Source organism: Hyaena hyaena, unplaced genomic scaffold (genome assembly GCF_003009895.1).
Source record: "Hyaena hyaena isolate Hyena2069 unplaced genomic scaffold, ASM300989v1 scaffold_2162, whole genome shotgun sequence".
Taxonomy (NCBI): domain Eukaryota; kingdom Metazoa; phylum Chordata; class Mammalia; order Carnivora; family Hyaenidae; genus Hyaena; species Hyaena hyaena.
Window position 1 is genome coordinate 1 of NW_024082798.1, and position 25397 is coordinate 25397.

At 41.2% G+C, this 25397-nt stretch overlaps 1 protein-coding gene across 1 annotated transcript; it reads right to left on the reverse strand.

The window, feature by feature from the left end:
- Positions 1 to 1877: 1877 nt before the first annotated feature.
- Positions 1878 to 23629, reverse strand: LOC120227306 (acyl-coenzyme A synthetase ACSM1, mitochondrial-like; the record flags this gene model as incomplete). The annotated part of the gene is made up of 7 exons (XM_039225449.1): positions 23438 to 23629; positions 13270 to 13480; positions 10903 to 11110; positions 10483 to 10623; positions 8364 to 8523; positions 4516 to 4595; positions 1878 to 2001 (listed from the first exon to the last, which is right to left on the reverse strand). Coding segments are annotated over exons 1-7 (1116 nt in total), but the record flags the coding sequence as incomplete, so codon positions are not given.
- Positions 23630 to 25397: the final 1768 nt, after the last annotated feature.

Consider the following 25397-nt stretch of genomic DNA (forward strand, 5'->3'; position numbering starts at 1 on the left):
TGAGAGAATTCTGATTGTATTGGTCCCTTGGCTAAAGAACTGCCCCACCTCCTTTATTTTCCTGATGACCCACATTCCTCCTTTATGGTACTCTAAAATATCATTTTTTCTAAAGTCAAGTAGGCTAGGATTTGTTTCATGTATATGAATCTTCACTCCAGTTGTGTGCCAATTAATCCTCTTTGATTTCTCCTCCTAAGGTGGGTAATTATAACACTTACCTCTCACAGTACCTGGGTGTATGGAAAACTCTTCACTCAGTGCCAGGCACATCAGGTTAGTTCAATAAACAACCACTACTAGCTATTATTCAGCCCCCAGAAAAGTCCGTTGGGAGAGTCTCCTTCTGTAGTATTTCCTCCCATCCTTCCATTATAGCCATCAGAGCATTATACTTATTTTTGTTTGTCTGTTTCTTTCAGTGGATAACAAGCATCCTGATAATAGAGATTGCCTCATTCATTTCTATACTCCATCCCCCTAGCATTCTAGTTCAACACCTGCTTAAACAGAAGAATGACTGCAAGGTGAGCATATACAAGTAGTTGGACATTGTAGCCAGAGCCGTATATACATCCTTTCATTTCCCTTAATACAACCCAGCAAGATTGGGTTATACTCCCATTCTGGAGATAGAGAAGCATAGACTCTAGAAGGTTCAATGGTATGCTAATGGTCTTGAATCCTGTGATTGGCAAGGCTGATATTTGAACTGGTGTCGGAGTTCCTAGGAAGGGAAGCTTTTCCCCTTTGCTATGCTGCTGCTCACAGCATAGGCATACGGAAAATGTTCCTTAGATGAGTCAGTAGGTAAAAAGTACTTTGATATGAAGCACCAGTCAGATATAAAGCACCACTCAGTTATAAGGGGGTATTCTGTCTGTTGTTGCAAATAATTGATGTCATGAGTGTAGGTACTTCCCATTTTACCACCCTCCTCCTTGTCCAAATATAAACTATGAACCATACAGGACAAGGGTGGAATCTAAATATTTCTCAGGCCTGCAGGCAGATCAATTAACTGATTATTTAACATAATTTTTCCCCCAAAAGTCAGTGAAATATGTGAACTGAGGCTAAAACAGCCATTTTGCTGCAGCTCCTGAGATGGCAGCCATCCCTCTGTCAGCCTTGGGGATAATAAGGAAGTTGGGGAGTGGCCCTGTCCAGCAATAGAAATGGCTTCAGAATGTGTATGAAGAGAGATATGCGCCTCCACTGTCATTGATAAAGTTTTTGTAGTTTATGACATGCATGATACTTTGAATGCATGCATGATACTTTGAATGCACTGCCACATGTCTGCTTACTGATGCCTTTGAGAATCACATTCTGTGTGTGTGTGTGTGTGTGTGTGTGTGTGTGTGTGTGTGTGTGTGTGTGTTTGGTATATACAGAAAGTCTCTGCTCCCTCCTCCACTCCAGCTAGTGTACCACAATCAAACCTTTGTGCTGTCCACCTAAACATCCAGAAATGAACTTCTGGGGCTGACTCTTAGTGTTGTGTTTGCCTCCCTAGGAAGGGATGGTGAAGTTGGCAGAACTTGTGGGTGGTGGCTTCCCTGTTACTGGAGAGAACCTCCCATCTCGCCACCCTTGATGATCTCCTTAGAGCTTAATGATCACACACACAGTGGCATCATGTCCTTAGACCCCTTTGAAAGTCTTCATCCAATAGTTTCCAGCACATTGGCCTCTTGACAAATTGATTAGCTGTGAAATGTCTTTGTGCGAATTGATTTGGGGCACATTAGTCTAACTCTGAAGCCTCCCATGGTCTTCAGGCAATGCTGTGAACAGGGTGGGGCCTCTGCACACACATGCGGGCTCCGTGGCTAAGCACACACTGATGGGCCCAGAAAGGACTGTCTACTTACTGTTTCTGACTGTCCGTAGACCTGGTAGAGCAGAAGGCCCGTGCGTCTTCTCCACTCCTCTTGTTCCTCTGGCAGCAGAGCCTCCCCACCAGTAGCGCAGTGCTCCAGGGCAGGAAACCTGAGACTAGGGGAAGGCAACGTATCAACAGAGCTTGCAGTCAGGTCTCGGATGCTCTACCCCAGGCCCAGAGTGTTAAGAGCTCACTCATAGCCTTGTCATCTGGATCATTTATCCTTTTGCTTTCTCGTGTTCTTATTTGCCTTTAGGGCAATTTACTGGAGGTCAAAGACAAGGGGAAGTCACTCATTTCCTGTTGGTTCATGTCAACTCTTCTGGCAAGGGGTGGGTGGTGCTGGTGAGGCTAATGGATTTGATTAAAGGTTTGAATCAAATGTGGAAGTTGATGTAAAGAGATGCCAAACACATATTTATCAGACACTGCCTTAACATCCTAGGTGGATGGACATTTTATAAAGGATAATGAGTGGGTGATAAGACCCCCAGAAGCATGTGAGGATAAACTCCCTTCTATGAAGAGTGGGGACACGTGAACTGAAGGAGTTTTGTATTTCTGAGCAGAAAATCCAAGTGAAGGGGTGGAAATGAATTGCTCAGGACCTCAAGGAAGACCAGGATGAATGTAGGAAAAGAGAGAAGGGGTGTAGGTAACAGCCCTGAGAGAAGGAATTTCAGACAGAGCAGAAACATTGGCTGTGAATGTTTCTAGTAGGTCCATTCGTGACATAAGTCCTCTTTCATTTTCCTCATAAAATTTTCCATAAATAAGACAAAACAGCCACAAAGTAATGATGGATTCCCTGAAAGGCATGGGGAGAAGCGATTGAGATCTGAGTACCAGCTGGCCAGGGGCTGAGCCAGGTTAGCTCTTGAGGATCAGAGAGGCAGCAGCCATCTAGTCCACCTTTTCATCCTCTTCATCCCGCCCTGGGTACATACAGAGTTGGGGGAGATGGACAAGAAGGTGGTTTTACTGAAGTGTCTTCTTCATTCTTCTGCAACTTTATTCCAAATAGATCACATGGGCAGAGTCTGATACAGTCATTAGTTATGACTTGGGGGAGTTATTGGATTTGGACAAAGATACTCATCTGAGGAATACTTCAAAAAGTTGCTTCTTCTGAACTGTGAAACACAAATGGAGTCCAACTAGCATGAGGCTTCATGAAAAAAATCAAGTTGTGTTTCAAACTTAGATTCATAAAGATAGTCATTAAATACCTTAATATTTTAAGTCTATATTTAAAACATCTTACTCTGAATTTTGGAGGAATCATCTTAATTTCAGAGTCTTTAAAAGATTAGTAAATGTCCATATGTTTCAAAGAGCAGATTCCAGTTGAGCTAAGATGAGCTCACAAACATGGGAAAATGCAAAAACAAAACTATAGTAAGAGAACACTATATATCCATCAGATGGACAGAAATTAAAAACTCTGACCAAAAAAATACTCCCAATGTTATGGAATAATGGGAATTCTACCTTGCTAGTGGGAGCATAGATTGGTTCAGCATTTTGGAAAACCGGGTGGTAGAATGTAGTGTTAGAGTGAACTAGCAATTCCTCTTCCAGGAAAATGGTACAGAAATGCATGCTTATATGCACCAGGGTACATGTAAAAGTAGTCAACCTAGCATTAGTCATCAATAACCCCAAAATAAAAACTACATAAGTGTCCATTAATGGTAGAACTGATAAAAAATATGCAATATTTTAATACAATGGGGTATTACACAGCAATGAAAATGGACTATAGCAATATATAGCAACATAGACACATCCAAAAAACAGAAGTTGAAAAAGCAAGCCAGATATTATGGAATAATGTATGATTATATGCAAAGTTCAAAGGTAAGTAAAATATAATAATTTGCTGAGAGTTACTTAGGAGGGTTTCTATAAGGGAAAATAAGGATATTAACCCCATAAAAGTCAAATATGAGTTCCTTTTGGGAAGATAGAGAGCCATGCAGGTATTTCTGGGTGGTTGGCAATGTTCTATTTTTGTAACTCATGTGAGTGGTGACATAGGTGTTTTATTTTCAACAATTTATTAGTCTATACATTTATGTGTTATGTCTTTTTCTGTATCTCTGTCCTTTCCTAAGAAAAATATTCACAAAATAATAAACCTACAATAATGCATGGCCCACTGAGCATTTCATTTGGATCTCTGAGTCCCACTTTAATTAATTAATTAGGCTGATTAATGATAGTTATCACCACCAACACTTAATTTACCACTACCACACCCACACACCCCTCAAAGAACCACAGTTAAAAAGTCAGACCAGGGGCGCCTGGGTGGCTTAGTCGGTTAAGCGTCCGACTTTCACTTAGGTCATGATCTCGCGGTTTGTGGGTTCGAGCCCCGCGTCGGGCTCTGTGCTGACTGCCAGCTCAGAGCCTGGAGCCTGTTTCAGAGTCTGTATCTCCCTCTCTCTCTGACCCTTCCCTGCTCACGCTGTCTCTCTCTCTCTCTCTCTCTCCTAGAAATAAATAAAAATATTAAAAAAAATAAATTTATAAAAAAAAAAAAAGTCAGACCACAGTACACTGGATTCCTTACATTCCTACCCAAAGATTGTTATGACCAGCTCCCACCACTTCTACCATACCTGGTAGAAATCTGCTGTAGAACCATTCGATACACAGCTGGAGCAGCAAGGCACTGGGTGATGGGGTATTTGCACAATGTCTAGAAAGTGAGGAAAGAAGAATTTTATTCTTGTAGTAAAGATTTAAAATATCAATTATTACCATTTTAATTCTGATCCCCCTTGTAGGAGAGCCCTATTCATTTGTTAGTTCTTTCAATATGCCTATATCGAGCATGGATTTTCTGTGTGACATGGATCAGGCACTGATGGGGGAAATGCAAGAAGAGTTAGACAACATCGCAACTGGGAGTGTGTATTAATACAGGAGATAAAACAGGACTCAACTGGTAAGGCAGGAACTGGGAGATTTCTCTCACAGAGTCTCATAGGAGAGACCGGAAGAAGAACTTAGCAGAGGGAAATACTCCTTCTGATTGGATGATCCAGAGGCCTCATGGAACAGGTGGCATTTATCTAGCTGGGGTATTTAACAAATGGATCTGGTCTCCACAGGCAGAGGAATAGAGGAGGTTCTTGCAGATAGAAGGGGTAAGAGGAGCAAAGTCTCCGGAGTTGAAGAAACATTGAAGTATAGTCAAAATATGGTTTATTTAGGCAGGAGAGGAACAAGAAGTAACTTTAGGAAGACTGAGGTTAGATTTAGACAGGAGAAGTTAAGAAGTAAATTCAGAAAGATTGAGGTCAGTTGGAAATCAGATAGTTTAAAATGTCTGGTATTCACCCTTGTTTTGCTAGAGGTGGGAGTCTTTCAGCTTAGGATCAGGCTGGAGATACCCTGGGAGAGCAAGGAACACTCAAGAGGGGAGAATGTGGGTTTGGGGTCTGCCTGCCTGACTTCAATCCTGTTATTTGATTCCTCTGCAATTCTGTTCCCTCGTCTGTAGAATGGGAGTATCTATAGCTTCCATACAGAACCACAGGGAGGAGTAATGGGCATATGGGGAAATCTGCCTCCTCTCTCAGTCTCTCTTTTTAAATTTTTATTTGAGAGAGAAAGAGAGAGAGAGAGAGCCTCAAGCAGCTTCTATGCTAAATTTGGAGACTCACATAGGGCTTGATCCAAGAACCCTGGGATGACCTGAGCCAAAATCAAGAGCCGGTCACTCAAGTGACTGAACCACCTAGATGTCCCTGTCCCTGTCTTTCTGAGTCGAATCAATTTCCTTCCTTCCTTCCTTCCTTCCTTCCTTCCTTCCTTCCTTCCTTCCTTCCTCCCTTTCTTTCCACTGTAATTTATATACAGTGTTATATTAGTTTCGGATTTACAATATGGTGATTCAACAATTCTACGTATGACTCATTGCTCATCGTGTTAAGTGTATTCTTAATCCCCTTCACCTATTCCACCCATCCCCCCACGTCCCCTGTGGTAACCATCAGTTTGTCTATACAGTTAAGAGTCTCCTTTGGGGTTTCTCTCTTGCTTTTTTTTGTTTCTTTTGTTTCCTAAATTCCGTATGAGCAAAATCATATGGTATTTGTCTTTCTCTGACTGATTTAGCATTATACCTTGTAGATCCATCCAAGTTGTTGAAAATGGCAAGATTTCATTATTTTTTATGGCTGAGTAATATTCCATTACACATATATGTCTATATGTATAGGTATATGCATATATGTATGCATATACCACATCTTTATCCATTCATCTGTGGACAAACACTTGATCTGCTTCCATAATTTGGCTATTGCAAATAATGCTGAAATAAAAATAGCAGTGTATATATCTTTTGGAAATAGTATTTTTGTATTATTTGTGTAGATACTCAGTAGTACAATTACTGAGTCATGTGGTAATTCTATTTTTAATTTTTTGAGGAATCTCATACTGTTTTCCATCGTGGCTGCACCAGCTTGCACTCCTGCGAAACAGCGCATTATGTTTGCTTTTTTCCCACATCGTCACCAAAGTTGTTTGTTGTCTTCTTTATTTTAGCATACTGACAGATGTGGGGTTATATCTCGTTGTGGTTTCATTTCTATTTCCCTGATGAGGAGTGATATTGAGCATCTTTTCACGTGTCTGTTGGCCATCTGGATTTCTTCTTTAGAGAAATGTCTGCTCATGTCTTGTGCTAATTTTTTTTAAGTATGTTTCACTCCCAGTACGGAGCCCAATGTGGGGCTTGAACTCACAACCCTGAGATCAAGACCTGAGCTGAGATTAAGTGTAGGACTCTGAACTGATTGAGCCACCCAGGCACCCCACAAGTAAAAAATAAATAAAAATATTTAAACTTTCAAATGCTGATCTGTGTGTATTTGTGTATGTGTGTAAATTTGTATAATTAGTAATTTAAAATAATTTAGCTTAAAATATACTGACACTTTGGAGACACCCATGTACTTAGTGGAGGGGGGAGGGGAAAGATGGATTTGGCGTTCTTTGTGCAGCTTTAAGCCTCAGGGACTGGCATGATGTGAGCAGTGAACAATGATATTGACATGAGGTGGGGAATGAGAAATGGGAAATGTCTGATGTGCTGAAGGCATCATCAGACGGACTTGGGGTAGATAAACAAAGGGGAATTTGCATTGAGGGAGACTAGACCGAAGGTACACTTTTGAGAATCTTTGACTGGATGCCCATGCTGGTGAAATGGAAGTAGAGGAGACTGTTTACAAGGAAGAAGAACGGTGAGGACAGACTGTTGGAGGACTACAGTGTTCAGCGGTAAGGAGGGTGAAGAGGATGTGTCTGCAGCAAGTGGAGAATGTTCTATAGAGAAATTTGATATTAAGGGAGGAAAGACTCGGTTGGTTCGGTGTGTACCAGGGTAAGGTGAAGGTATTTTTTAGGATGAGGAACGTTGAATATGTTAATGGACTAAGGGGGAATACAGTTAATGAAGTGGAAGAGGTTGAAAACACAGGAGAAAACATTTAAAGGATAAAAGATTAATGGAGAGGGAGAAAGTGAAAGGTTGAAAATACAGAAGAAACGTTTTAATTGATGGAAGAAAATGAGAAGGGCTCTTAACTGAAGGACAGAGTAAAGAACAGAACTTGCAGGGGCTGAGGTAGGGGAGTGGGGACTGGACTTTGAGAGGTGGAGGGGCAGGTGTACCTGTGAGATGGAAAGCAAAGGTGTGTGTGGAGATGCAAAGAGCATTTTCAGATGAATGGAAGTATAGCGAGAGGGTTCACATGGGTGCCTTGAGTTATTACCATGAGATACCTAACAATACCAGCTTCCACCACTGCTTCCTGGGTGCCTCCCTTGTGCCAACTCAGGGATAAGCACTTCACCCACTTCTCCTGTACTAACCTATTTATATTTCAACAATTTTGTGACATAGGAATTATTAAAACTTCCATTTCACAGGGGAGGACACTGAGGCTCAGAGTACAAGTAAACCACAAATAAATGTGAAACATGGAATAAGAAGCCCTATTTGTCATTTTCTAAGGGCACTGTTTTAAACAGTTTATTGAAATGAGCAACAATAATAAGAACAACACACACACACACACACACACACACACACACACACACACCAGCCACCTGGCTCTGGCAGATCCAGGATCCAGAATCCAGGAGACCTGGCTTGCTCTCATTGGTTTAATCTCTTAAAATGTTTATTCAGGGTCCCAAGCCCAGGAAGTCTGTTTCATAGGGCTGAAGGAGGGCTTGGAATATGCATTTTCTTCAAGGTTTCATCTAACGTGATTCTCATACAGTAACTAACTCAGTGCTCCACACTTTGAGAAACCCTGAACCAGGGTTATATTATGCTAATAAGACTTTTTGCTAAATAAAATATTTCTCAGCAGGTCCAGTTTTTGAGTTTGAAACATGAGTGTCTTCTAGGAGTTTGTTGGTACTGGAAGGTTTATCTTCTTACCTGTAGAATGACCTTAGGGTCAAACTGAGACAGATGATGGATGAAGAGTGTAGACCCTGCTGTCCATGGTTCAAACAGGCACCCCACGGAAGCCATAATCCAGCCTGGGTCCGAAAAGCACCAGAGGACATCAGATGTCTTCAGTTGCATTAATTGCCTGCTAACTCCAAAACAAAGTGGCCTCAGCTAGGTGATCATGAGAGGATATGATCGATTGAGGGCTAGGGACTCTGACTTTCAGGGCAGACCCACCTCTCATTCTCAGTGCATGTGGTTTGAGTGGGATCCAGACACACTCCCACCCCAGGTCCCTAAAACATGCCAAATCCTATTTTCTGGTCATGTGTGATTTCAACTGGTTTAGTTATAATGATCCTTAAGGCTGGGAATTGACTCTGTTACTTATACATTCCTAGGAAATGCTGGCAGCCATTTGGGGTTAACAAGGGATAAGCCTTTCTGAGAAGTGCATCAAAACACAGCAGATGGAGAGTTGAAAACCTGACCCAGAGACTCTAGCTATGTCTGAAGCCAAACCCTGGATGCCTCCCTCATGATCAAAAAATTCCTTTTTTCACTCTTAGGCCTAAAGAGGGTTAGATTTGGCTTTCTGTCATTTGTGATGGAGAAAGATAAAGAGAAAGAGAGAGAGGGATGGAGGGAGAGAGAGAGAGAACACTAGTTAATATCACATTTGGTAAAGGACTGGAAACAATTATCCACTAGGGCATTAAACGAAAAGCAGGGTGGGAAAGGTTTCTCATTTCTCTATCCTATCTAACTGTTCCTGGGGGACGTCTGTGTGTAACTCCTTGAGAAAACACAATCCTCCTATTAGCAGACTAAGGCTCTGAGGAGTTTTTCTATTAGCAGGGAAGGGCTTGGATAAACAATTCACCCTCCCTCACCTTAGGATTGTGGCTCACCCACAGAATATTACTAGCTAGGAAGACCTGTCTTCTCAGCTTCACACCCAACTACCCACTGAACATCTCTTCTGCAGTGTCCCTCAGGCACCTCGAACCGATCCTAATCTCTCCTGACTCCCTTCATCTTGCAGCCACAGTAATCTTCTAAAAACACAAATCTGATTAGGGCTTTCCCTAGCTGAAATACATCCCTTTGCTCCAAAATCTCCTCGTCATTTTCTAAGACTCTAAACTGTATACCAAGGCCACTAGATCCTGGGCCCTGCTCACTGGTTCCCAACTCCTTCCATATGCCCCTTATCACATAGGCTGAGCACGAGATATCCCAAAGTCTCTGTAGTTTATAATGCCAATTTTAATATCTTTGTGCCTCTGCTCTTGTCATTCAGACTGCACAGAAAGCCCTTGCCTTCTTTCCACCCCCATTCTTCCAGGGTTTTGCTAGTCAACTGCTATCATTGCATAACGCTGCATCTGCACATAATGCTGCACTGTCAACAAAAAAAAAAGTCTTCTCTGACCTCTGGTCTGGTTAATAAGTTAGAAAATATATGGAACTTCTTCTGGTCTGAATATTTTTATCTGGAGTATGGACAGAGAGAAGAAGAGGCTCGGTTTAAAATGGATTAAATGATTAACCCAAGGCTACAGCTTAAGCCTCTATGACTGATTTTCTAGATTAGGGGCAGTGGCATGTTGTTGCTTGGTTCCATTACCCTTTTTCCCAAGAGCTCATGACTAAGTAACTCCACGTTTCATTTGTTCATAATTGGGAAATGGAAAGGACCGGTCACTTCAGGTGACATTGTTAAAACATTCTGTCTTTTGCCACCAAACCCTGAGTCAATTGACAGGGACACAATGGCTTGTCATTTTTGTGGTTTGCTGAATGCTTGCGGTCTCCACCCACACTTCTTACACACCTCTTATAAAGGTGCTCAGGCAGGACCTAAATGGGCCTCCTTGGTCTCCAGAGGCCTCTGTTAGCAAACCATTAGGATTCCCAGTGTCTACCTGTCAAGACTCTCAGGAGTCTGAACCAATGAGCCCAGACAGAAGAAACAGGGTGAGTCAATTCTACGTACAGCTCTTTTCCCAACCCACATGTGTGCTCACACACATGCACACACACATGCACATACCACCCCAGGCGTGTGGCCCAGCATCTAAGTCAATGCCTTCTTTCCTACCATGAAAGCAAAGAGGATCGCAAGGCAAGTCCATGACTATGTTTTGCCATCTTGGGAAGGCCTGTTGTCCCACTGGTGAAGAAGATGGCCATTGGGTCCAGCGTCTTTGACTTAATACAGGTGTGATCTGGGGATGCTGATCTGCAAAGGGATTCAGTACAAAAGGAGAGAAGTCATATTTCCTTCTTTTGGATCCCTGGGGATCCAGTGTGAGGGGCTGGAGTCAGAAAAATAGAGCTTTACAACACTGGAGGAAAAAACAGTTCTTCTAATATTAGAAATCAAAAGGAATTTGTGAGAGACTTGGATAAGTAGACTAACATTTCCTCATTTAAAGCAGGGGGAAAATGCAGTACTTGGGAATGAATGGGCTTCTCCTGCCCTTCCTTAGAAAACACATTCATCAGATCAGAAACTCACTTAATCAGGGATCGGAAGTCCAGCCACCCTTGACGGCTATGGTCAGACACCAGGAGCTTTGTTTTCAGAGCAGGACACTCTGAAACTAGAGAGTCCACCTCTGCGGCAAAGGTATCTATGGTCACAATGCCTTTGGCTTTAGACATTTGTAACCGGTAGAGAATGTCCTTGGCCTTCATCTGAGTGGTTCCTGGGATGAAGATTATACCTGGGGATAAAAAAGGAACTTTTGGGTTTCAGGCCTGGCTTATCTGCATAGAAATCTGCTAGCTTCTCACTGTACAAAGTATGATCCATGGGCCAGTACCATCAGCACCACCCAGGACACAAAAATCTCATACCCCATCCCAATCCTACTGAACCAGAATTTGCACTTTAAGAAGCTCTCCAAGGGTTTCCTATGCACACTAAAATTTCAAAAGCCTGGCCTAACCTCTTCTATGCTAGATGGATCAAAGCAGTAGACAGGTGTATCCTGCTTTACATGAGATCTGGAACTATGAACGTAAGTAGGACAGTATTTTTGACACTAGGATTACCTGTATCCCTGCCTCCATTTTTCTCCTCTCACTTCCTCCACTTTCAGACAGTTGTGTCAACTTGAATCTCCTCTCTTTTCTTCACTCTTCACATCCAAATTTAAGTACATTATCTTCTTAACTTTTCTACATTCCCTTCCATCTTCCATCTCCAAGAGTTCAAGTATTTGTGTGCCCCTATTGGGTTCTAATCTCTCCACCAGATGCCTTGTCCTGAACCTTGCTACTACCCATCTTCCATACTTTACTTGTTCAGGTTCCACAGAACACTGACTTTCCCCCCTCCACTTTTCTACTCTTCACCAGCACCTGTGCCCTCTCTCCAGGAAAGCATCATACTATCCACCAAACACTGAAGGCACTGTCCACCTTCCACCTTTTATTCTTACAAATCTATTCCCTATTTCAATATGGCTATTCTCCACACAGGCTTCTCCTGACTCTAAGTCTTTGCATGTGCTATGCCCATTGTTGGAATTCCCTTCCTTTGCTTCTATTTTTCTTTTATTCTACCTATCCCAGAGGGCTCAGTTCATATCTTGGATTTCCCATGTGCCATCTCTTAGCTCTACAGATGACATGGCTTCTCTATACTCTCTCTGTTGTTGCTGCTAATTCCTGATTCCACATGACCTTGATGGATTAATGTAGTATTTTATTTGTGTGGAAATATATGCATTATAAAGCAATTAAAAAAAGAATTCAGGAGTCCCACACCAATTCTAAATTATATAGATAAATAGATAGGAAATTAAAAGGGGAATGGAAGTCTCTACAGAAGAATACTAATTAATAAGTGTAGAGGGAATAACATAATTAGAAAATTCTCATATAAAACCACCATAATAATATCCAATTCAATCAAGAATCATCAATGGATTTTCAAGACATAGGGAGAAAGACAGTTGGGGGACAGAATATTCACACAGTCTCATAAGTATTACAGCACAGGTTACTTACTAATTACAAAGGGAAACAGTGCCTTCTCAGGCAAAGTATTTGTCAATAATATCACCAATGATAGGAGAAACCAACTTCACGTATCTCCTGATGTAGAGCACTGAGATAGGCACGTTGTCCTTCTAGAGCTCCTACTAAAAATGGTTATCGGATTATAATCCTGAAGAATGAGTCAGCAATACAAATTTTGTAGGACCTTCTGCAAAACAACTGGCTTAGACGTTTCCAAGATGTTGTCATGCAGAAAAGCCTAGATTAACGGAGACTGACGAGACCTGACAACACAATGCAATGCATGATCCTCTATCGGATTTTGGATTTTAACAACAACAACAAAAAATGCTACAAAAGACACTGTTGGGACAATTAAAGAATTTTGGCTATTGCTATGGATGTATATTATACCAAAGTTAGACTTCTTGTGTGATAACTCTGTTCTGGTTATGTGAGGAGAATGTCATGGATCATAGCAGATGCATGCTCCAGGGTTTATGGGTGTTTATCTGGTGTTTATGGATGTCACAATGTCTGCAACTGATAGTTAAATGAGTCAGTGTGGGACGGGGGCATAATGTTAGCAATAGATGGATTTTTAAAAACAAAAAATGAGTTTGCAAGAGAAAGTGTGTGTGTGTGTGTGTGTGTGTGTGTGTGTGAATTAGAGAGTTATGACATTGTGTTTAAGGGTATATAAGTATGAAGGAGAGAGTATGAAGGAGAGAATATGAAGGAGTAAAAGAATATTGAAAGGGGTCTGTGAAAGAGAAAGGATATGAAGGATAAGAAAAAAAGTTCGGGAAATATTAATATTTCAGGACCCAGAGACTCTAGGCCAGACCTAAAGTATGTTGAGATCTCTTTGAGTTACCTGCTCGGATGCAGCCTATGACCACCAGCCACCACTCAGGCACTCGAGGCAGGATCAAGGCTAGACGGTCTCCGTGTTGCAAACCACAGGTCTGGGTGAAGACATTGGCAGCACGTTGGGATAAGTCTGTCATCTCTCCGAAGCTCCACTTCACTTCGTCCCCTTGGTTATTCACCCACCACAGAGCTGGGTTTGAACCTCTCTTTCCCTCCTGGTCAAGATCAAACACCATGTGTTACTTCCTAGGTTAGAAGAAAAGGGTACTTACTTGCCCAATCACTACCATAGTGACATGAAAATGTAGCTTAAGAACTGAGACCCATTTTTAAGGCATTTATAGAACCAAAAGAAATGGATAGGGTATGATCCAGCCAATTTCTTCTGGTCTACTGTAGCCACCTCCCTTAAAGTCACATCAAACCATGAATAGCTCCATGTCACCTGTTAAAGCCTTAATATTTCATCCCCCCATGTGTCTCTCTTAGTTTCATATGGACACTATGTTCCCCTCTGTGCCACATGTTTATCATGTATAAAATGGGTACATTTCTCATCTATGAAATGGGTACAATACTACCTAGAAAGTAGTAACGTTTAAATTAGTTATTAAAAGAGATAAAGTGTATATGATAGTGCCTGGACACATGGTAGGTAGTCAATGAAATTAGTACCATTATTGGGGCACCTGGGTGGCTCAGTCTGTTGAGTGCTCGACTTCAGCACAGGTCGTGATCTCATGGTTCATAAGTTCGAGCCCTGCATTGGGCTCACTGCTGTCAGCATAGAAGGATGGCTGCTATAGATCCTCTGCTTCCCTCTCTCTGTGCCCCTCACCCACTTGATCTCTCTGTCTCTGTCTCTGTCTGTCTCTCTCACTGTTGTCTCTCGATCTCTCTCACAAATGAACATTAAAATAAATTACTATCCTTATTATTCTCGTTACAACAAAACAAAAGACTAATTTAATTCCTGAATATTTGGGGAATTTATTTTTAAAATTAAGGTACATCTGGAGGCAAAATAAGCAAGAAGGCAGACCTGGAAGCTCCAAGGTAATCAGCGTTTCCTCACAGAAACATCAAGTCATCAACAGACTAAAAAAGTTGTGTAGGAACTGTAGAAACAGTCAAGGAACTGCAGCAACCAATGAACGCCCAAACAATAAAAAACTCATACTCTAAATAGTAAGCAATTTTATGTTGTTTTTGCTACTTACCTTTGTCCCATCCCTTCTCTGGTGTTATGTAGTATGGTCAGAAGGAAGCCACCCAATTCTCAGCCCCTCCCTTGGAATTTGTTTCAGTATTCTGGCTTGTCTGGAGGCAGCCTGAGGGAATGATTTCTGCCTCATCTCACTCAGAGCTCAGATAGGAATGGTGACATAGTTTGAATATCAGACTGGAGGTGGCTGAAAGCAGTGGCAGATGCCACATTGAGTGGAAACTGTAGAACTGTGGCCACCGTGAAGGGAGACTACAGGCAGAGGAAGACACTAAAATATTAGAGCCCCAAGAAGAAGCAGATTTGAGACTTGTAATGAAATTAAAACATGTAAAAGCAGTATCACATACGGGAAATTTAAGGGGAAAAAAGCACATGCACAGGCCTAGGAAAGACACATGCCTGAGACCTGAAGACCTGAGAAGTCTTAAGTTTTCACAGTGGTCAGATTACTGGAGGCCTTTCTCTGCATGGAGTCAGGCTGTAATGACAGACAGAGATGGCTGCTTTTATCAAATGTCCAATGTTCAACAACAGATCACAAGGTCATGTTGCCCATTCAAAGGAATAAAACAAATCTCCATAAACTTAACCTAAAGAAACACAGGTTTCAGTTAGTAGACAGAGAAGTTAAAATGATTCTCTTAAGTATGGTGAAATTGCTAAGGAAAACAGACAAGGAGCCAAAGGAAATCAGAAAAACAGTATATGGACATACTGAGAATATCAACAAAGAGAAAGAAATTATAAAAGAGAACCAAAGAGATATTGTGGATCTGGAAAATACAATCACTGAATTGAAAACTTTACAAGAAGGACTACTTTCTTGTAGTTAGGCTGATTATGGAGTCTGAGAAGCAAAAAAAAAAAAAAAAAAAAAAACCAGTAAGGAAAGTATACAGAGCCCATGACACACAGTATAGAAAGAAGCAGACCAATATACATATTATGGGACTCCTGGAAGAAGAAGAGAGAGAAAGGAGCCATAAGCTTACTTGAAGAAATAATAGCTGAAAAAAAGCAAAACTATATTTGTACTGAATATAAACGTATATAGTAGCATTTATTTATTCATCCACTCATTCAATATATAGATGTTCAAATACAAGAGGCTCAATGAATTCCAAGTAAGAAAACCCAAAGAGAGAAGAATAAATATAGTTAAAATGTCATTACTACCAAAGCAATCTACACATTCAATGCAATCCCAATCAAAATTGCACCAGCATACTTCTCAAAACTAGAACAAATTATCCTCAAATTTGTATGGAACCACAAAAGACCCCGAATGTCCAAAGTAATATTGAAGAAGAAAACCAAAACGGGAGGTATCACCATCCCAGACATGAGCCTCTACTACAAAGCTGTCATCATCAAGACAGTATGATATTGGCACAAAAACAGACACATAGACCAATGGAATAGAATTGAGAACTCAGATTGGACCCAAAAGTATAAGGCCAACTAATCTTTGACAAAGCAGGGAAGAGTATCCAATGGAAAAAAGACAGCCTCTTTAACAGATGGTGCTGGGAGAACTGGACAGCAACGTGCAGAAGAATGAAATTAGATCATTTTCTCACACCATATAAAAAAATAAACTCAAAATGGATGAAATACCTGAATGTGAGACAGGAAACCACAAAGCCGTAGAGGACAAAGCCAGAAACAATCTCCTTGGCCTCAACCACAGCAATTTCTTACTTGACACATCCCCAAAAGCAAGGGAATCAAGAGCAAAAATGAACCATTGGGATCTTATCAAGATTAAAAGTTTCTGCACGGCAAAGGGAACAATCCATAAAAGTAATAGGCAACTGACAGAATGGGAAAAGATAGTTGCAAATGACATATCAGATAAAGGGTTAATATCCAAAATCCATAAAAAGCTCACCAAATTCCACACCTGAGAAACAAACAACCCACTGAAGAAATAGGCAGAAGGTATGAACAGACACTTCTCCAAAGAGGACGTCCAGATGGCCAACAGACACATGAAACGATGCTCAGCATCCCTCCTCATCAGGGAAATACAAATCAAAACCACACTGAGATACAACCTCAAACCAGTCAGAGTGGCTAAAATGAGCAAATCAGAGGACTCTAGATGCTGGCGTGGATGTGGAGAAATGGGCACCCCCCTACACTGTTGATGGGAATGTAAACTGATGCAGCCTCTCTAGAAAACAGTGTGGAGGTTCCTCAAAAAATTAACACTAGAACTCCCCTATGACCCAGCAATAGCACTCTTAGGAATTTACCCAAGGGAATCAGGAGTGTTGATGCATAGGAGCACATGTACCCCAATGTTCATAGCAGCACTCTCAACAATAGCCAAAAGATAGAAAGAGCTTAAGTGTCCATTAATGGACGAATGGATCAAGAAGATATGGTTTATCTGTACCATGGAATATTACATGGCAATGAGAAAAAATGAAATCTGGCCATGTGTAGCAAACGAACCTTGAGGGTGTTATGCTGAGTGAAATAAGTCAGACAGAGAAGGACAGCTACCATATGTTTGCATGTATAGGAGAGTTAGGAGGAATTTAACGGAAAATCGTGGGGGAGAATAAGGGGGGAAATGTTGGGGGAGAAGCAGGGAGGCAAACCATGAAAGACTCTTGAGTGCTGAGAACAAACTGAGGACTGATGGGTGTATGGGGAGAGGTAAAGGGGGGAGATGGGCATGGAGGAGGGCACTTGTAGGAATGAGCACTGGGTGTTATATGGAAACCAACTTGACAATAAACTATTCAAAAAATATTAAAATAAAAAAAAATTACAAAAGAAAGAAAACCCAAAGAGATCCACACAGAATCACACAATCAAACGAAGAAGCCAAGGACAAAAACTTGAAAGCAGCAAAAGAAAAGTGACTCATCATACATAAGGAGTACTTACTAATATTATTAGTGGTTGGTAGGCCAGGAGACAGTAGGATTTCATATTTGAATTGATGGGTAAAAAGCTGTCAATCAAGAATTTCTACATTTCTCATTCGCTATCAAAATAGCACCAGCATTCTTCACAGAGCTACAACAAACAATTCTAAACTTTGAATGGAACTAGAAAACACCCTGAATAGCCAAAGCAATATTGAAAAAGAAAACCAAAGCTGGAGATGTCACAATCCCAGATTTAAAGATGTATTACAAAGCTGTAATCATAAAGACAGTACGGTACTGGAACAAAAACAGATACTCAGACCAAAGAAACAGAATAGAAAACCCATAAATGGACCCACAAGCATATGGTCATTAGTCTTTGACAAAGCAGGAAAGAATATTCAATGGAATAAAGACAGTCTCTTCAGCAAATGGTGCTGGGAAGACTGGGCAGTGACATGCAGAAAAATGAACTTGGACTACACTCTTTTTTTAAAAATTTAATTTAATTTAATTTTTTTTACAAATAGTTTATTGTCAAATTAGTTTCCACATAACACTCAGTGCTCATCCCCACAAGTGTCCTCCTCCATACCCATCCCCCCCTCCCCCCCACATCCATCAGTCCTCAGTTTTTGTCAGCATTCAAGAGTCTCTCATGGTTTGCCTCTCTCCCTTTCCCCCACCATTTCCCCCCTTCTTCTCCCCCTTGTTCCTCCGTCAAGTTCCTCCTAACACCATACACAAAACTAAACTCAAAATTAATGAAAGACCTAAATGTAAGACAGGAAGCCATCAAAATCCTTGAGGAGGCAAGAACCTCTTTGACCTCGGCTGCAGCAGCTTCTTACTCAACATGTCTCCAGAGGCAAGGGAAAGAAAAACAAAAATGAACTATTTGGACCTCACCAAAATAAAAAGCTTCTGCACAGCGAAGGAAACAATTAGCAAAACTAAAAGGCACCAGATAGAATGGGAGAAGACATATGCAAACGACATATCAAATAAAGGGGTAGTATCCAAAATCTATAGAGAACTTATCAAACTCAATCCCAAAATACGAATAATCCACTGAAGAAATGGAAAAAGGACATGTATAGACACTTCTCCAAAGAAGACATCCAGATGGCCAACTGACACATGAAAAAGTGTTCAACATCACTCACCATCAGGGAAATACAAATAAAAACCACAATGAGATACCACCTCACACCTGTCAGAATAGATAGGCAAACATTAACAACTCAGGCAACTACAGATGTGGGTGGGGATGTAGAGAAAGATCTCTTTTGTACTGCTGGTGGGAATGCAAACTGGTGTAACCACTCTGGAAAATAGTATAGAAGTTCCACAAAAAATCAAATATAGAAGTACACTATGACCCAGGAGTTGCACTATTAGGTATTTAACAAAGAGAGACAGGTATGCTGTTTCAGAGGGGCACATGCACCCCAATGTTTATAGCAGTGCTATCAACAATAGCCAAAGTATGGAAAGAGCCCAAATGTCCATCGATGGATGAATGGATAAAGAAATGTGGTGTATATATACAACGGGGTATTACTCAGCATTCAAAAAGAATGAAATTGTGCCATTTGCAACTACATGGATAGAACTAGAGGGTATTATGCTAAGTGAAATTAGTCAGTCAGACAAAGACAAATATCATATGAATTCACTCATATGAGGACTTTAAGGTACAAAGGAACATAAGGGAAAGGAAGCAAAATAATATAATAACAGGGAAGGGGACAAAACATAAGAGACTTAAACATACAGAACAAACAAAGAGTTGTTGGAGGGGTTGTGGGAGGGTGCTAAATAGGTAAGGGGAATTAAGGAGTCTGTTCCTGAAATCATTGTTGCACTCTATGCTAACTTAGATGTACATTAAAAAATAATTTAATTAATTACTTGAAAAAAAGAAATTCTATAGTTGGCAAAATTGTCATTTGAAATGAGGGAGAAATTAGGTTATTCTCAGATAAACAAAAATTGAGGGAAGTCGTTACAGTTAAACTTTCTCTATAAGAAATATTAAGAAAGGGCTGCCTGGGTCGCTCAAGTGGTTAAGCATCTGATTTCAGCTCCAGTCATGGAACTTACATTCTAGTGACACAGACCCTACATGTGTATTAGAATTATAAAAAATATACCCTTTTTGTGAATATCAAGAAGGATTCCTTTATGGGATGCTGGGACAAAAGTCTAATAGTTTGAAAGGAACTTAAAGACCCTTTTGAACTGCACAGGTCCTTAGACTGTTATTAATTTCTTACATTAAATTACAGAATTAAACCAGGAGCCACAAAAGACAAAGTCTCTGACTCAGAGAAATCTCAGCAGATCTGACTGTTTAATGTTAAGGAACTTGGAAATTTTGGCGGCACATAAACTAATCTATTTGGGCAAATATGGGACAAAGAGCCAGGGAATGTGGGGAAATGGCATCCATTGGTGGTTGTTTTTTTAAGCTTTGTGATTAATTGTGGGGAATAAGCTTGGGAATTCCCTGAGCCTGTGCTGACGGGGTAACAAAGCATAAAGAATTAGAAGGCTATAGGATGTACACATCCAAGTTTGGGTAAACAGGATTAGGAAAATAAGATTAGGTAAATTGGGGGGAAAAGGCCCCAGAATAGGTAAAGTGGGACAAAGGCCCCAGGATAGCACAAAGGTATAGCAATAGGGACTCTCAGGATGAAAACATCCATGATGAGTTAACAAGATTAGGTATTCAGGGCGTAAGCGCCTCCCAACTTAATACTATATCAGAAAGCTGCTTTCATAGGGAGGAAGGAACAAAGTGGTAAATGAGTAAATAGGGCTATAGACTGCTCTGGGATGAAGTTGCCCAAAGTGGAGTCAATTAACAAAAGAAAGGTGCCTTGTTGACTCTGAGGTAGCATGCTCTGTCTTTCTTGTCCCCTAGACCAGTTTAGGTAAACAGAGGTGGGGCCTCACGTCTGCCTTCAAAACCCCCTTTCCCTCATTCCCATGAGTTAATGTTCACGATTTCATTGTCTCTTTTTGCACACCCATCACCACATTTGTCAGCCTTCTGATTCTAATAAAAATGGAACAAGGACCCTTATTCGGGACTCTTGTCTTCTCCTGGACATTAGCCTCTCTTGCATTTTTAATCCTGCAACCTACTCTCTTGCTGGACAAGAAAGAACTCCAGACCCAGAGTCAACGACAATTAATATCTATTTGACTATGTTTATTGAGCAATGTTTAATATAAAATTGGATCAAGGGTTGGTAGGAAGAAATTGTTTGTCATGATTTTTGCCAAAACAAATAAAATGTAAGGTCTCTGACACTGTACTCACCTATCCTAGGACATGAAATGGGGAATCACACAATCTATAGAGGAAAAATGAAGTGTTGCACATTTTGGTTACTTTCCTATCTCCATTATCTAGAATAGTAATTGGCACATGTTAGGGGCTCACTAAGCTTTAGATGAATGAAAGAATGGATGGATGGATATAGTATCAGAGAGACAGAATGAATGAATTTGGACAGAATGCAACCTCTCATGAACAGATTTGGGAGGAGCTCTAGGAATCAATTGAAGCTGTGTATACTATGTTAGGAGCCTAGAGTCACAAAGGGTTTAATTTCTAAGAAAAGTCAGGGGTTACTAACCGGTGGCCTCTATTACACCTGTGGACATAAGTTGTCGGCTTACCAACTACTTTCTTTTGTTTTATAACCAATTCTTTGCTGGGGCACTGGGTGGCTCAGTTGTTTGAGCGTCCAACTTTGACTCAGGTCATGATCTCACTGTTCATGAGTTCAAGGCCTACGTTGGGCTTGCTGTTTTCAGTAGAGACCCCACTTGGGATCTTCTGCCACCCCACCCGCCCTTCCCCTGTCCATGCTTTCTCAAAAATAAACATAAAAATCTAAATATGATTGTTTTATAACCAATTATTTGCCACCACCACACACACTCATGCATACACACATAAACACACATACACACTGTCAGAAGATTTCACATAAAAGTATTAGCTTTCTAACTTATATTTTATTAAAAAATGTATTAAAATGTGAGTTAAAATAAATTCTATCACTCTATTATGGTTTGGGCGGCATTGCTGCTCAGGCCATGCATCAGTTCTTGGATGGTACTTGTTAAGTTGTACAGGGAGGTCCAGGAAGCCAGAGTGGACTACAGTGGACCCTCTAGAGGGTCTTTCATAGGAACAATGTCAAACCCTGTGGGGCTTGTAAGGCAGGTTTCAACATTTTATTCCATCAGTGTTTACTGAGCATCAGCTAGGTGACAGGCCCCATGTATCACCAGAGAGACACTGATCATGATCAAGGCAATTAGCAAAGTGGAAACATACAGGTGAGAAGTGTTGGGAGAATAAATATATTGGCATGACGATGCTAGGGGTGGGGAGAATTTGGAGATATGAAGAAATGGGAAAGGATCAACAATGATGATATAAAACACAACAAAGATCGGCACCCCTGGGGTCATACTTACTTGGGGGTTGTCTCCACGGGTTGATGTTTGAACTAACTATGAGGGTTATAAATTGGGGGAAAGTGATGGCATCACTTCTTGCTCTCTACCTCTTCCCTCTCCAGCCCATCTTATGATTTAAAAGTTCTTTAACTAGATTACTGGTCAGGGCAGTGATGAAAGTCAGTTTAGAGTCTGAAGGAAGAGATGTTTGGTATCATCAAATTGTGAGGCCACGTGAAATAATGTATTGCAGAATCAGATAGTCTGGACCCAAATCCTGTCCTTTCCCTTCTGAGGTATGTGCTGGTTTCTGTGTGTTATTTAAACCCTTGGCACCTCAGTTCCATCTTCTAGAAAGTGGGGATAATGGAAATGTTCATCTAATCATAGTAATAAATGCAAAGTGTATTTTAAAAAGTGCATATTAAAAAATGCCCTCCCTTGGCATTATTATGGAAATTCAGAGAAAGGACAAAGAAGGTGATGGAGAGAAGCCCCCACTTTAGTTAAATACTAACATATAAATGCAGGCTCATGGGAAATTTAAAAACTATATTAACTCTCTGGCTGTGTCGCAGGTAAATTCTGTCCACAGACAGTGTTGGGTGAGTTTTCCCCACTGTGGACATCACCAGCTGGGACTTAGTAGCTGGGGCACCATGAACTGTCTACTCAACTCCTAATGTCCCTGTTGCACCTTTCTTGATCTGTCTCTTGAAGAGAAATAAACTGAGCACTTGGGTAGACACGTGTAACCTCTAGAGGCCATGGGGGCAATTTTCTCTGGACATACCCTAAAGCTACACTCAAGTACGTAGTTGAATGGAAGGAACCCAGCTGCACATTCCATCCTCACAGAATGACAGATGACATGACCTAGCTATGTGTCAGATGCTCATGTGTACAATCAAGTGATCTGTCCCTTCCCTCTGAGTGTAGCCTGAAGTTAAGCCCAAGCGTAATGATACAAATTCCAGTTAGGCTCATGGTCTCATGAGTTAAAGGTAAGAAATCCAACAAAGGTTGGGGCACCTGGGTGGCTCTGTTGGTTGAGCGCATGACTTCGGCTCAGGTCATGATCTCACAGTTTGTGGGTTCGAGCCCCGTGTCAGGCTCTGTGCTGACAGCTAGCTCAGAGTCTGGAGCCTGTTTGAGATTCTGTATGTCCCTCTCTCTCTCTGACCATCCCCTGTTCATGCTGGCTCTTTCTCTCTCAGAAATAAATTTAAAAAAACATTTAAAAAATTAAAAAAAAGTATTCCAACTAAGGTCAACTTGTCGAACTTGTCATTAGAAACTTTGGTCACAATTATATGACTGTGTACCAGATATTTTCACCTGCTATCTTGTCTCTGAGATTATCACCATTTCATAGATAAAACCACTGAGGCTCAGAGGACTGAGAAAGTGACTAGGCTGAGAATTGAACCCCCAGATGTAAGGTTTTCCTGCAACACTGCTAAGCTGAGCCAGAAGCCATTATTGTCTCTCTGCCCTTCAGTCTACTAAGATCATGATAAGGTCAGTAAGGCCAATCCTGTTCTCACCTCCCATCATGAGTGCGTCCTTACCTGCTCCCTTTGAGTCCAATAGTCCAGGACATCACTTGCAAAGTTAAATTCCTCAGGTCTATCATGGTCATTCCATCTTGGGGCTCCTGCTCTTGATAAAGACCGGCAGCAAAGGTACCAAGGGGCAGGGTGAACGCCATTGTAGGATTGGCGGATGCCCCAGAGGACTTGGAGCCTCATCAGCCTCTGCATGGTGGTGCAGGTGTCAAGAAGCAGGCACAGAATTCTCAGGTCACCACCTGCCTTGGGAAGAGATGGTCACTAGATTGGTCATGGAATAGTAATTTCCTCCATAAAATGAAGGCGATAGCTTTGTTAGAGTAATAGCTTTGTTTTAGTTCACCAGAATATGGAAGACAAAAGACCCATCAGCATCTCCATTCCCCCTCTTGTTAATACCTTCTCTTGGATTCCATGAGCCAATAATTTTTCCTGCCTGAGATTGGTTTCCTGTCACTTGAGACTATAAGGATATTGACAAATATACAGCACCATACTCAGGACCGATGAGGGTAATATCACAACACCTGCACTAGCCGACTGAGCTCTGGCCAGGCAGGGCAGGAATCTTTCCCAGGACAACATTCCAGGCAGCTATCACCAACCCATCAGAGATGACCCATGAAATGAAACTGTTTGCCACTCCAAATCCCAACAAAGACCCCTTACATGGGAGCAGAAAGTTCACTTGTTATTATTGATGATTGTGAAAATTGGCTTAAGCTAGAACTATCTATCCATGAGAATGCTGACTGAAGGAAACCATTTCACAAACAGCTTTGCTATCTAAGCACTTTGTGTCTATAAACAATAGTCTCTTCCCCCTTGGTTTCAGCAATCAGATAATACCTGCATGATGAAAGTCCACAGAATATATCAATAAAACCCAGCTCAATTTACTTTCAGGCACTTTAGACAAATAATAATCTAACTCCAATTTTGATGCTGCCCCTAGAACCCTAGTAGGGGAGGCATGGCTAAATGCACGATTGAATCACTGTCTTCAGAAAAGAGGATACTGAAAAAGTTCATCCCCTAAAGTTTGCTTGTCTGCATGGATCCTTGGGCCACATGAACTAAATAAAGTATGTCCCATTTGTTTTTAGCTCCTGTCAATCAACAGTACCATCTTTTGTTTTATCAGAGCACTTTTGGGCTAGAAAGACCCTAAGGGAATGGCTGGCCCAGACTGGCCCTTAGACATACTCCTGTTGTCTCTCGGTTTTGTAGGAAAATATTAAAAGTTTTTTTTTTAACTTTATTCATTCATTCATTCATTCGTTCATTCATTCAAGAGAGTGTGGGGAAGAGAATGAATTAGCTTGAGTGGGGAAGGAGCAGAGAGAGAGAGAGAGAGAGTGGGAGAATTCCAAGCAGGCTCCTCACTATCAGCACAGAACCCGACCCCAACGTGGGGCTTGAACTCACAAGCTGTGAGATCATGTCCAGAGCTGAAAACAAGAGCTAGCTGCTTAAAGTGACAAAGCTTCCCTGGAGGGAAACTTTAAATGCTCAACATTTAAACCTTGGGAGGTTTCATTTAAAAGTCTTGAAGGTTTCTCTTGAAAATTTAGGAGGTCTGGCAATACTGGGTCTTTATTTCAAACTGGCACCACCTGACTGAAGCTGAAAATTGTATTCTTCACTTAAATGGAATGCTCTCCAATTTGACACGGTTTCCACTATGCCTTATTTTATTACACCTGCTTACTTCTCCACTTACTGTACCTGTCAAGCCTCTGTGCATTTGGGGCTTAAAATTGTTCATTTACGGGGTTTTGAGGCAAGATGGTGGTGAAGTAAGGGGCTCCATACATTTTGCTCGCCCCCATCTCTCAAACAGAGAAGGCCTGAATCCATAGGACACTGAACCACAGGAGTCTGGGAGGAAAAGAGACAGTGTCCACTAAGAAGACAGGCTCATAGGTGCATGATTGAGAACTGGGGAAGATAAAAACGG